Below are 14,459 nucleotides of genomic sequence, written 5' to 3'. Positions count from 1 at the left end.
ATAAAAACATAAAAACATAAAAAGATAAAAGCACACAATAAAAACATATACAATATGTCACATAAAAAAGGCAGGTCTCTCAAAACTGTTTAAAAACCAAAAGCCAAAGCAAATAAATGTGTTTTGAGGCGTGATTTAAACACCTGCAGAGTGGGGGCCTGCCTAACACGCAGTGGCAGCTCATTCCAGAGCGTTGGGGCTGCCACAGCGAACGCACGGTCCCCCCCTAAGCTTCAGCCTGGACTTGGGAACAGCCAAGAGGAGCTGATCGGAGGACCTGAGGGACCTTGGAGGAACATAAGGTTCCAGCACGTCCGAGAGGTAGCCCGGTGCCAAGCCGTTTCAAACATTTAAAAGCAAACAGTAAAACCTTAACATCAATCTTAATGATGGGGAACACATGGTGGCCCTCGCCGCCTGTGAAATGGAAGTGAGCTGAGCGGCTGCCACCTTAGTCAATAGTTGCGAGGTGAAGTGCCTCAGAAGCGTCCAAGTACAGTACGCTCCAACCTTTTTGTTTTTTGGCTGCGGGCACATGCGTTGCAGACGACAGCAGGGTGAAGGATGACCACCGCCTCTGTTGGCGGAACCGGTGCACTATTCCCTGCCAGGCTGGAGCTAAAACATGCTGCTGACGTTACCTTCCCAGACTGGTTTCAGGGTCACTCTGCCTTGCTGTCAACTAGGGCTGACCCCTATTCGTCGAATAGTCAACTAATCGGTCGAAAGGAGCCGTAGTCGACTGCCAACCTCTTAGTCGAATACAACATTTTTTAAATAAAAATTCAAATAAAATTATAAAAGAATATATATATATATTTTTTTGTATTATTCTTTCCAAAAGAAAAGAGGCCTAGAAGCGTGGCTAACTCTAATGGCACGCATACCAGAGGCTAACTGCCTAAGAAAACAGGCACAGAGGCACTGAAAGAGGATTTCACCCATGATCTAATGAACACACTAGAAGACTAGACAAATATCAAGATGTATCCATCAGTGGACCAATTGCATGCTTTTGCAGAGGACAAGAAGCCGTCAGTCGACTCCTTCAGACATTAAGCACCCCCCACAGCCCAAATGGAATGATAAAAAAAAATTATAATAAAATAAAATAAAAATATATTGTACTTTTCTTTTCTTTTTTTCTTTTCTTTTTTGTCGACTAATAGTCGACTAACCGCAAATGTTGGCCAATCATAGTCGACTATCCAAATCCTTAGTCGGGGACAGCCCTACTGTCAACACACACCACCGATGTCAGCCCAGTAACTACTGGTGGTAACCATACTGGTTGATAGGATAACAGTGTGTTTGTTCACCTCAATTACCAGTACACGTGGGACGTCTACCATAGGTTCGTTGTTATAGGCTTGTTAAGGAAATACAAAACCAATATTATTGTTGTCCTCCAAAGAATTTCTTTTACTGTTTTACTGTAACTGACGTTGTCAGTTGTGACTATGTTTTTATGACCCTGGGCCTGGGGTCAAGAGAACTATTTAACCACTTAATGTTCTGTCGCATGTCGTGACACATTTTACAGCCGCGTCATGCTGTGTTATTATCTCTCAACCAACACATCGGTTGAAACCATTTGATTGACACACCGCTGGACCTATTACGTGCTTCCAATCTCGGGTTATAAGACCAAACAGCCAACGAACGTCAGTTTAGAAAAAGTGACCACCTCCGGTCTTTCAATGACCAGACAAATCACCACTGACGCTGAAAATGATTGACTGTTTGTGTAGCCAATGACATTCTGAAAAGAATGACATCTTACTTGAGTTGGTTTTCTGAGACCGAGAAGCGGTGAAAGCGGTAAAAGCGTACCGTACGCAAGAGAATGAACATGCGCCTTTTATAACTTTGGACATACTTTGGACATGTTCTAGGTAAGACTTCAGGCTATGGCCCCAGCAGTGTTTTCAGCTAATAACTATAGAGTAGATAGATCTGCAGACATCTGTTACCTCTTAACTGGCAACGGCCCGTATACGGGCCCTCTTGAAGACGATTTGCCCACCGGTGCCACTTTGCCGACCTCTAGCGGCTCGGGTGTGCATATATTTTAATAAAATATATATTGCATTAAAGCCCTATTTGTTGCCCGTCGATTTCCGTTTCAGGCGACGAAATCCATTCAGCGCTTCTCGAGTTACATGCCGATATGTGAGGCGCGTGCCGAAGTACGCAGCAGACCTTTCTTTTTTTCAAATACCACCTGCGACTCCCGAGGCTCTACCTTCGTCAATCATTTGGCGATCTCAAATATTATTGGACAGGGTTGTAACCAATTAGTCTGGCTTTCCAATGATACCCCACCTGGGAATGAGAAAATCAGGGATCTAGGTGAAAAGTCACAGAATGCATTGGAGTCAATGAGGAAATCGTTTCCTGCAGCCTTTTCTTTGTTCTCACTTTTGACCAAAATCACACTGGAAACTGGGAAAATGTGTTGTTCTCAAGTTTCTCACACTTTTATACAGTGTGATTTTGCATTATTCATCAGTGCATACTTTTTATGAATCTTGTTATTGTGTCTTTAAGAGTCCAGGTTTGGGAATTTTAATGGTGTATGACATGATACCAAAAAAAGAAATAATAATAAATAAACAAACTCACACATATGAAATAATTGTTTCGTGAGACACCCCCCCCCAACCCCCCCCCACCCGCAAGGAGGCTCCGCTCCACGTTCTTAACATGCAACACATCACAGGAATGATTAATGGACCCTGCTGGAAATGTTGTTACACGTTCTGCCAAAAGCAAGACCACCTGCCCAATTATTAACAATTGCTTTGACAAAAACAGCCCTAATATTTTACAGATCCGTTTGTTTTCTGCATGAAACGATTGCCCCGCTCACCCAGGAAGCAGTCAAGCAGATAGCCATCTCTGTTCCAGAATACCTATCAACATGTTGCAGCGTCAGGCTTATGTCAAGTTCATCTCCTCTCCAGCCTCCACAACAACAAACCCAATCCAATAACTAATTAGCCAGCTCCATGAATTGCTGTCCCAGGGAAGCCAGAGAGACAGGACACAGTCCCAGCCAAGGACTGAGAGTGTTCCCTCCATCCATCTACCCCGCTCTGCAAGTCCCTACTTGGTTTGCTTGATTCCTGCCCAGATGTTTCATGTGTTGTTGTGCGTGTGTGTGTGTGTGTGTGTGTGTGTGTGTGTGTGTGTGTGTGTGTGTGTGTGTGTGTGTGTGTGTGTGTGTGTGTGTGTGTGTGTGTGTGTGTGTGTGTGTGTGTGTGTGTGTGTGTGTGTGTGTGTGTGTGTGTGTGTGTGTGTGTGTGTGTGTGTGTGTGTGTGTGTGTGTGTGTGTGTGTGTGTGTGCGTGCGTGCGTGCGTGTGTATACGTGCATGCATGAAAGAGGGTGTGTGTGCATGCATGTATATGCGTGTGTGTTTGATGGTGTGTGTGTGTGTGTGTGTGTGTGTGTGTGTGTGGGGGGGGGGGGGGGGCGTGTGTGTGTGTGTGTGCGTGCGTGCGTGCGTGCGTGTGTGTGTGTGTAAGCACATATTGTAGAGTACATAGGGCACTTAGCTAATAAAGTCATTGTCATCTCTCTCTCTCTCTCTCTCTTGCTCTCTCTTTCTGCAGAGGCACAGACACAACACACACAGATACCACGTACACACTCTGTCCTTGGGCAAGGGTCAGTAGTAACGCCCCATCCTATTCTCCACCAGTTAAATTAGCAGTGTGAATGGCAAACACATGGACTCGCCTCCCATTCATTTCTTCCGAGATACACAGAGTTGAATCTAGATCAAGGCTGTCACCTACATTCTAACTCTCTCCTCCAAACGGCAGCCGACACGACTCCGCGACTCATAATCACATCTTAAAGGGGAACTATTTTACTATTTCTTTCACTATTTGGGCACTTTTACACAATTCCTGTGAGTCTATGGAACACCTCTGTAATTTTTTATTTTTTTTTATTCATTGTTTTGTATTTCTAATCAAGTCCTCAAAAACAGCATTTTTCTACCTCAAGATCTCGAGCCGTTTTGAGCCACTGTGTGCAGCTCATCATGTACCTGATGCCACACAGCCACATTATCATGCAGCTGTGTCTCTCTGACATCACAAATCATCACATTTTCAGATGACTCAGTTCAGTGAGGGTGAATATTGTGAGAGGAGAATTGGAAGAATGCGCCAATATGAGAATTAGAGACATAGATCATATTAATATAAGTTCACATAGCTAGGAAACAATGCTAAACACTCAAAAAGGCCATTTATAAGATAGTTCCCCTTTAAACAAGGGTACAGTCCTGCTTTAATCACATCTTATACAAGGGTACAGTCCTGCTATAATCACATCTTATACAAGGGTACAATCCTGCTATAATCACATCTTATATGAGGGTACAGTGCTGCTATAATCACATCTTATACAAGGGTACAGTGCTGCTATAATCACATCTTATACAAGGGTACAGTCCTGCTATAATCACATCTTATACACGGGTACAGTCCTGCTATAATCACATCTTATACGAGGGTACAGTCCTGCTATAATCACTTTTTTTTTTTTTATTATTATTTTTTAAACAAACATATAAACAAACATGACAACACACGATAAGATATACAAGCATTAGTTGACAGTGTACATCCAATGAAATCACATTTTAGTTAATTGTCTTATACAGGATATACCCTTAATACCTGTTATCTTAAAACCTACACACATATGCTCCAGCTCGTACCCCCCCCTCCCGGACCCCCCATTGGATAATCCATCCATTATCCCTCGCTCCTAACCAGACACTACCATTATATGCTAGCTTTTATTTTCTCCACCACTTCTAACCACAATGTAATTTTGGATTCATTGAGACCCAAAATTCTTGCTGTAGATATTTCTTGATAGATCACATCGAGATATGTAATAATCCAGACCTTTCGGCACATTTTTTCCGGTTGGAACCAGGTACTGTGCTGCTATAATCACATCTTATACGAGGGTACAGTGCTGCTATAATCACATCTTATACGAGGGTACAGTGCTGCTATAATCACATCTTATACAAGGGTACAGTGCTGCTATAATAACATCTTATACAAGGGTACAGTGCTGCTATAATCACATCTTATACAAGGGTACAGTGCTGCTATAATAACATCTTATACAAGGGTACAGTGCTGCTATAATAACATCTTATACAAGGGTACAGTGCTGCTATAATCACATTTTATACAAGGGTACTGTGCTGCTATAATAACATCTTATACGAGGGTACTGTGCTGCTATAATAACATCTTATACGAGGGTACAGTGCTGCTATAATCACATCTTAAACAAGGGTACAGTGCTGCTATAATCACATCTTATACGAGGGTACTGTGCTGCTATAATAACATCTTATACGAGGGTACAGTGCTGCTATAATCACATCTTATACAAGGGTACAGTCCTGCTATAATCACATCTTAAACAAGGGTACAGTGCTGCTATAATCACATCTTAAACAAGGGTACAGTGCTGCTATAATCACATCTTAAACAAGGGTACAGTCCTGCTAATCACATCTTATACAAGGGTACAGTCCTGCTAATCACATCTTAAACAAGGGTACAGTGCTGCTATAATCACATATTAAACAAGGGTACAGTGCTGCTATAATCACATATTAAACAAGGGTACAGTGCTGCTATAATCACATCTTATACACGGGTACAGTCCTGCTAATCACATCTTAAACAAGGGTACAGTGCTGCTATAATCACATCTTAAACAAGGGTACAGTGCTGCTATAATCACATCTTATACGAGGGTACAGTGCTGCTATAATCACATCTTAAACAAGGGTACAGTGCTGCTATAATCACATCTTATACAAGGGTACAGTCTTGCTTTAATCACATCTTATACAAGGGTACAGTGCTGCTATAATCACATCTTATACAAGGGTACAGTCCTGCTTTAATCACATCTTATACAAGGGTACTGTGCTGCTTTAATCACATCTTATACAAGGGTACAGTCCTGCTTTAATCACATCTTATACAAGGGTACTGTGCTGCTTTAATCACATCTTATACAAGGGTACAGTCCTGCTTTAATCACATCTTATACAAGGGTACTGTGCTGCTTTAATCACATCTTATACAAGGGTACAGTGCTGCTATAATCACATCTTATACAAGGGTACAGTCTTGCTTTAATCACATCTTATACAAGGGTACAGTCTTGCTTTAATCACATCTTATACAAGGGTACAGTCCTGCTTTAATCACATCTTATACGAGGGTACAGTTCTGCTATAAGCACATCTTATACAAGGGTACAGTTCTGCTATAATCACATCTTATACAAGGGTACTGTGCTGCTATAATAACATCTTATACGAGGACACTCCATGTTGTATGTTTTATGGTCCAATCCATAATGCAAGCATGAAAACAAAAGGGGAGCCCCGCACCACTTAGGATGAAAATAATGGAATCGGAAAGGTTTGTTTGTTTTTCTGCCGTAATTGACTGAAGTCAAGGACTGGCAATATGTGACACCTAAATGTGAGTTTTTTATTGTATGTTAAAGCCACAAACTGTTTGATTACATTTTGTAAACATTATAATAATAATAATAATAATAATAATAATAATAATAATAATAATAATAATAATAATAATAATAATAATAATAATAATAATAATAATAATAATAATAATAATAATAATAATAATAATAATAATAATAATAATAATAATAATATACACCTGTATTTAGAGTTAATTATCGTTTAGGACATTTTGGAAAAAGGTCATTTTACGTGAATAACTCTTCAAAAGCGTAGGCTAATAATGTGGATTCACCCAGAATGACTCAAAACACATCCAGGATTGTGGCTTTAAACTTTTAAAGTTTAAAGCTGCCTTTGTCAGAATGTCATAACAAAGCGATTTCTTTGACAATGAATCTCCACCACTCCAGGGCCCCGTTCCATGTACGTGGTTCAACTAAGTCGATCAACATGTCCATTATCCAGCTTCAGTTAACCCGATGTTCGAAGCCGGGATTTTCCTGTTTCACAAACCTGGATTCAGTCTCGTTAACTCAAGCCAGACTTGAGAGTCAGGCTAGATGCGCGCTCCCGTTTTAGGTGGAAAGCCAGCACGTATCGATGGCAGAGACCCTGATTCTCAACGGCATTGATTGATTAATTGATTTAAGACTTTATTGACAGATTGCAATAGGCTCAATCGCCTCGCCGACAAGTTAAATGCGTTATCTATAGGCTAATTCTAAGTCCATCATTACCTCAATCAATCAGATTATATTTCTTTGAACTTGCCTGCTGGATTGAATAATCAAATGAGATCTTGCTAGCGAAAATAACTAGTTAACTGTTATACAGAATTACGAGACGGCTTTCTTGCCCATTGATTGATGTATAGTCAATCTTTTACTTATCTACTCTGTGGTGTAACGGGTTGTTCTTTTGACTTCCACACGGACGACCCGGGTTCAAGACCGGGGTCCTTCTTTTTGCAATATAGGAATAATTCAATTTGGTGCACGTTGAGAGCTATATAAAGAATGACATCCTCAATGCATGTAGATTTATAATATTTTAACTTAAAACCAGGCTACTTTGGCGTATAATCATTAATATTATATTCAAAAAAATCATATTGGAAATTCCGGGATTAGAACCCGGGTCGCAAGATTGGGAGTCTTGAGCACTACCGCTGGGCCACTGTGCCAGATGGGATAAATTCATTGTTTATACATTAATGAACGAGAGACCCGTGTTTAGAATATTCCTTATTTTGAATGACGTTTTATTTCTTTATCCTCATTCATTCATGTGACGTCAACGGCTCATTCAATTTCTCAAATCCGTCAAACAGCGCATCTCATCAGACATCTTAATCCCAGTTACAATTAAAATAACCACATTTTTGTGTACATCGCACGAGCGAGCGCCACCGTCGCCACGGTATATATAACGTGCATTATTTAGGACAAAGTGAATTTAATATCAGCATTTTGGGTCTATTTTACATTTCAAAAGCCCCCTCTGGAAGAATGGAGCACAAAAACGTAATTCAGAATGGTATAATGCAGATCGTAGACTGTGGGAATAGTTTCAGGAAACGAGCTGTCACTTCTTTGCGGGGGCGTGGCTCTGCGTGATCGGGCTAACTTGAACTTGAACTCTGCTTTCGAGCAGGCTCAAACTTTTGGATATGTTGTCATGGTGATTTGGGAAATCCACGTACATGAAATCGGAAAGTCAGGCTAACACAGTTATCCAGCTAAAGTTATCCGGCTAACTCGGTTATCCCGGTACATGGAACGGGGCCCAGGCTCCGGGCAACCAGACATGTTTTGTTGACTTCTTTTCTCCCAGTATTTTATTGAAGTGTCAATCTGAATTTATCATCCAGTTTACTTGGGACTTGTGATACATTTCAAGATGCCTTTCATCCCAGTGTTACGGTTGGAACAGCTTACAGATGGTTTAGAAATTAAATCAATGTAAAAAAAAAAGGGAACCCATACTCATTCAGCTATACCTTTTCAGACTTAAAACCCTAGACACGGTTAAGTGGGCTACTAGCCTCACCTACTGGACATGTAGCTGAACAGCAGTTTCAATTCATAATGTCTCACTCTTTTGATCTTTCTCTCTCTATCTCCATCTCTCTCTCTCTCTCTCTTACTCTCTCTCTCCTCCACCCTCCCCTTCTATCTCCCTTCCTGCACTCCCCCCATCTCTCTCTCTCTTTCTCTCTCTCTTTAGAATATGCCAGAACCTTACGATGAGCTCCAACAGTACAGACCTTGGCCTCTTCCTGACGGCCGTCACCGCTCAGCCAGGGACAGGAGCCTACCCACAATCCAGCGCGCTCCACCAAGGAGGGGCAGGCGGAGGAGGAGGGGGAGATCCCTGGTCGGTGCTCCAGCCAACGACCCCGGATAACGGCAACTCCTCCTTCTGCGGCGGACTGTTCAACTTCACCGCGGAGCCGCCCAACGGGACCCGCGCCCTGACCCTGGGCGGCCACCCTGTGTGGCAGGTGGTCCTCATCGTCCTGCTGACGGGCTTACTGTCGCTGATCACCATCATCGGCAACATCCTGGTCGTGGTGTCCTTCAAAGTCAACCGCCAGCTCAAGACGGTGAACAACTACTTCCTGCTGAGTCTGGCGGTGGCAGACCTCATCATCGGCGTGATCTCCATGAACCTGTACACGGCGTATCTCGTCATGGGCCAGTGGGCTATGGGCCACTGGGCCTGTGACCTGTGGTTGGCGATAGACTATGTGGCCAGCAACGCGTCGGTTATGAACCTCCTGGTCATCAGCTTTGACCGCTACTTCTCCATCACCAGGCCTCTGACCTACCGGGCCAAACGGACCACGAAGCGGGCCGTGCTGATGATAGGCCTGGCCTGGTTCGTGTCGCTGGTCCTCTGGGCACCGGCCATCCTGCTGTGGCAGTACTTTGTGGGAGAGAGGACAGTGCCCGCTAACGAATGCTACATTCAATTCCTCTCGGAGCCCACGATAACATTCTGCACGGCCATGGCCGCCTTCTACCTGCCCGTGACTATAATGAGCGTTCTCTACTGGCGTATGTACAAGGAGACACAGAACCGCTCGAGGGAATTAGCTGGGTTGCAGGGCTCAGGGACTCGAGGTGCTACAGGAGGAGGAGGAGGGGGGGGAGGGGGGGGAGGAGGAGGGGGGAATGCTGGGGGAAAGAAGGCCCGTTTTGTCCGCCAGACAGGAAGCTCTAGAAGCTGCAGCAGCTATGAGCTGACCCGATCTTCCCAGAGAAAGAGCTCCTGTCGGGGGCTGGCGGCCCGCTTCCACTGCTGGCCCGGGGTTCGGTTCTGGAGGCCTGGCGGCACCCGACCCGGGCCGGGTGACCCGGAGCAAAGCAGCAGCGATAGCTGGAACAACAACGAGGCTGTTGTCTCGGTGGACCACTCCGGTTCATCAGATGACGAGGATGGCAGTGGCAGAGAGGCAAGGCCCATGAAGAGCCACGCTATCTTCTCCATCGTCCTCAACCTGCCGGGGATGAAGGCTGCTGTCAACTCCCAGCTCACCTCCTGCGAAGACTTGGACGCAGCTTCAGAGGAGGACCCCCTGCGGAGGGAGGACAACAGCCAAGACAGCCTCTCGACAGCCACCACCACCACAGCTGTCACCACCCCCGCTGGAGCTAACAACACAGATAACAACTGCAGCTACGACCATCGCTTTCCTTCTCGCAAAACACAGTCCATGCCTACCATCCAGGCTAGCGCCAAAATGGACTCCTTCACAGGTCCCCCAACACCATCCACCACTACCACCCCCTCCGCCGCCACTGCTACAACCATCCCCGGCTCTGCCGCTAAATCCCTGTCCACTCCCATCTCCTTCAAGGACGCGGCTCTGGCAAAGCGCTTTGCGGTCCGCGCTCGGACTCAGATTACCAAACGGAAGCGCATGTCCCTGGTGAAGGAGAAGAAGGCGGCTCAGACGCTCAGCGCCATCCTGTTTGCCTTCATCATCACCTGGACTCCCTACAACATCATGGTGCTGATCAACGCCTTCTGCGACGGCTGCATCCCAGAGACTCTGTGGGCACTGGGCTACTGGCTGTGCTACGTCAACAGCACCGTCAACCCCATGTGCTACGCCCTGTGCAACAAGACCTTCCGCACCACCTTCAAGATGATCCTGCTCTGTCGCTGGGACCAGAAGAAGAGGAGGAAGCAGCAGTTCCAACAGAGGCAGTCGGTGGTCTTTCACAGAAAGATTCCCAGGGACACTACATAGGGGCGTCTGGCTCTGGAGTGGATGGTAATAGACATGATGGCAAAGAAAATGCAATCCAATGCAGGGGGCAGAGCGGGTGGTAACCTGTAGGTTCCCAGTTCAATCCCGGCTCCTCCTGGCAGTGTGGCGAGGTGTCCTTTGAGCAAGACACTGAACCCTTAACTGCTCCCCAGGGCGCTTGTGGCACTGCCCACTGCTCCTAAGTGGGTAGAGTGGGTCAGATGCAGAGAAATCTACCCATGGGGACAATAAAGTACTTGTTTTTTTTTTCTGTGCAGTCTCTCCACGCAATGATCCATTTATCATGCTGTGAAGTCTCTGTGGAACAAGCACCAAGTGGTTGTGATGTTTTGATGTGTGTGTGTGTGTGTGTGTGTGTGTGTGTGTGTGTGTGTGTGTGTGTGTGTGTGTGTGTGTGTGTGTGTGTGTGTGTGTGTGTGTGTGTGTGTGTGTGTGTGTGTGTGTGTGTGTGTGTGTGTGTGTGTGTGTGTGTGTGTGTGTTTCTTGAACGTGAGTTCCTGGGAGGAAAGCCCTCTCTTCGTACGTCCTTGAGGGGATCTTACCATTTCAGACAAGTGCAGCTGAGAGAACTGACTGAGTTGGAAATAATAGAAAAGGGCTTCCAGACACATTGCGGGGGGAAGCGTTGAGTTGACAGTATTGAAGTGCAATTGACACCTGTGGAAATGATACGTTTGTTTTGTGATCGGGGGTTTCACATTTCATACCGTCTCTGTCTCTGTGGGTATATATATATATATATATATCTGTAAAGTGCAGAGCAGTTTGGGGTTCTAAACAAACCTGTGTATCTGTGATGTAATATTGAAGAGCCTAGACCAAAAACAATTTTGTGTCCGCATAGGCTATGACATTGTAATGATTTGAATTGCCATGATGTTTTGGCATGTTTCTTTTTTCCTTTTTATTCTTTTTAAAACTCTTCTGTGCATTGCCTTTCTACGTGGATATAGCTTTCCTGTGTCTATTGAGAGTTCTAAAGCTGTGTCCTTATTTTGTGACAAACAAGAGATATGTTATTTTTGTGTAATCAATCTTTTGGGGTCTCTAGATATTCTTCGGATTTTGAGCCAGTCTGAAAATGATTCTCCTGATGAACTGCGTTGTGAATATTCTGTGTGGCACCGCGGTCAGTGATCTGCTGTTGTGTTCAATGTGATCATTGTGGTTTATATGGTGGAGACAATGTAGAAAAAACTAAAAAAGTTAAGAAGAAAAAGTGCATCAAGTAAATCGGTTGTGTTTCATGTACTTGAGGTTTTTTATGTTGAGAATAATGTTTATATATGATGATAATGATGATGGTGATGATGATGACGATGATGATAACAATGATGACAATGATTAGAATATACTGTTTGCGACGTACATTTGGATATTTCTGACTTAATACACAATGATTGATTGTACACACAAAAGACGTCCATTTATTAAATTGTGTGTTTTGATTATACTCTAGCTTTTTAAAATAATTTGAAAAGATCATTCTGAGGTTCTGATAGAATGACCTGTGTTTGATTTAGTAGAGCAATAGTGGCCTCTAGTGGCTGGTGAAAGCGCTACCACTGTATGCATTTTTCAGCAGGTTATGACCTCATGGTCGATCCCTTCCAATTTCAAGACACAAAGTTGAAAGCATTATGAACTTTTAATTCTGAGTCATTTGTTTATAATCCACCCCTGATTCAACATTTATCATAAAGCATAACTTTAGGTGTCAGTCCAGTCCAAGTGGGATATTTCATAATATTCATAATCTTGCAACATTTCCAAGTCTTTTCTCTTTCACAGTAATGGAGAATACAGTTGAAAGTTAAAGATGCCTACTGAATGACATTTTCATTTATTAATTCCTTTTTTATTTATATTTAATCTTTTTTTTGCTGCAGCCATTTTTCGAAATTATTGTGTAAACGGCAGTGGAAGTATTCAAGTACTGTACTTGAGTACAATGTCGAGGTATTTGTACTTGAGTGTTTAACATTTTCGGAACTTTTTACTTTTACTCCACTACATTTCAAAGGAAATATTGTACAAATATTGTACTTATTACTTCACTACTTGTGAAGTACCTGAACCCATCAGTTACTACATACTTTGAAGAAAGGTACTATTTTGCAAACGAAACATGGCATATGTTGATGGCATACGTTGAATGTACTTTAAAATTTGAAGCCTACCAACTTCAAAAGGACGTAATCAGAGCAGCATAACTGGACCACAGACCACTTTAACATGACCCACAGAGGGCAATGGATCGAGGGCTGAACGAAGCACTGAATTACAATAATGTCATACAGAATATGTACTTCTACTTTTGATACTCAAGTACACTTTTCCCGCTTTTACCCAAGTAGAATTTTTTATGGAGGACTTTTACTTTTACCAGAGTACTATTGTATCTAGTAGCACTCTATTCTAACTTAAAGTAACTGTGTACTTAGTAACTGTGTACTTATTCCGGCCCACTGGTAAAAAACGTTGAAGGAACTTGTGATTCTGCAGGGACAGGATGAGAAGGATTACATAAAAGAAGTTTGATATGACAAAAGTATGTGTCATGAGAGGAATAATGAAATGAAGGAAAGAGGAAGCGTTCCTGTCTCCCCGTACCAACTGGTGGTTTTGCTGCTTTTAAAGGGGAACACCACCCAAACTACGAATTCCAATATGTTATTCCCATATGTTCAATATTTGTGAACATGAGTGACTCTCTCCCAAAGCCATAAACCAGAGAAGTCCGGTCATCAGGTGTAAAGACCGGAGCTGCTCCATTGACAAATTAAAGGGAGACTGATTTTGTGGACCCACATAACATTTATTTAATTGTTTCTGTCTTTCATATCCAAATTAGCTTTGTTCTGTTGTAGTGGTCTCCGTTCTCAAAGAGAAAATGTACCTGTATGGTCTCACCTGTACCATCTTTCCCAATGAATTATCTATATGGAGTAGATTCAGACTTATACTTGGTGACATCACACATTCAAATTCTAGCACTGTAGTTTGTAGGATTTGGGTGAGAGTTCTTAAGGTTGAATAATATTGTTGGACTGTCTTAGACCATAGTAATAACATGTATAAATTCTGTATGAATAATTGGCCTTAGTTCCCCTTTAACCTTTTGCGCATCACGACAGTGTTATATCCTTCATCAGTGGTACATTCTTCATCAACGTAAGGTTTTCAGTTTCAACATTTGGGGAAATAAATTACCTAAAGTAATGAACACGCAAAATATACTTTTAAAAAAATGTTATTTCAAGTATGCCAATCATACTCATAATTTGAAGTCAATAAACAAAACAATAAAACGTTTTATTGACAAAACGTGTCTGTTTTCTGTGTCCACACTCAAAATTACAGTATGTACAGTATAAGAAATGTGGGGAAAGAGACATTTGATCTGAACAACGAACAACCAGCTAGAGCAGTGTTTCTTAAACTATGGTTCAGGGCCCAAAATATTGCAGATTTATTTATAGTGGGTCCTCACAAGACAAGTGTACAATGTTGGGTTCTCAGGATAATACATTATTCAACATGGGTCTGAAAAGGTTTTAGTAACCCATGATCTATAGTGAATACATAGTTTAATATCTCCCACAGCAGTGGCTGTATTCTGTAA

General features: G+C 42.9%; 1 protein-coding gene across 1 annotated transcript; it reads left to right on the top strand.

The window, feature by feature from the left end:
• Nucleotides 1-8,800: 8,800 nt before the first annotated feature.
• On the top strand, nt 8,801-14,096 carry chrm3a (cholinergic receptor, muscarinic 3a; the record flags this gene model as incomplete). The annotated part of the gene is made up of 1 exon (XM_084339605.1): nt 8,801-14,096. One exon carries the CDS (start codon nt 8,801-8,803, stop codon nt 10,811-10,813), a length of 2,013 nt encoding a protein of 670 aa, XP_084195731.1. The 3' UTR covers nt 10,814-14,096.
• Between the last annotated feature and the right edge of the window lie 363 nt (nt 14,097-14,459).

Source organism: Notolepis coatsorum (assembly GCF_963971535.1).
Source record: "Notolepis coatsorum genome assembly, contig: SCAFFOLD_2234, whole genome shotgun sequence".
NCBI classification, from domain to species: Eukaryota; Metazoa; Chordata; class Actinopteri; order Aulopiformes; family Paralepididae; genus Notolepis; species Notolepis coatsorum.
Note: the sequence above shows the minus strand (reverse complement) of the source record. Positions and strands in the feature narration are given on the sequence as shown.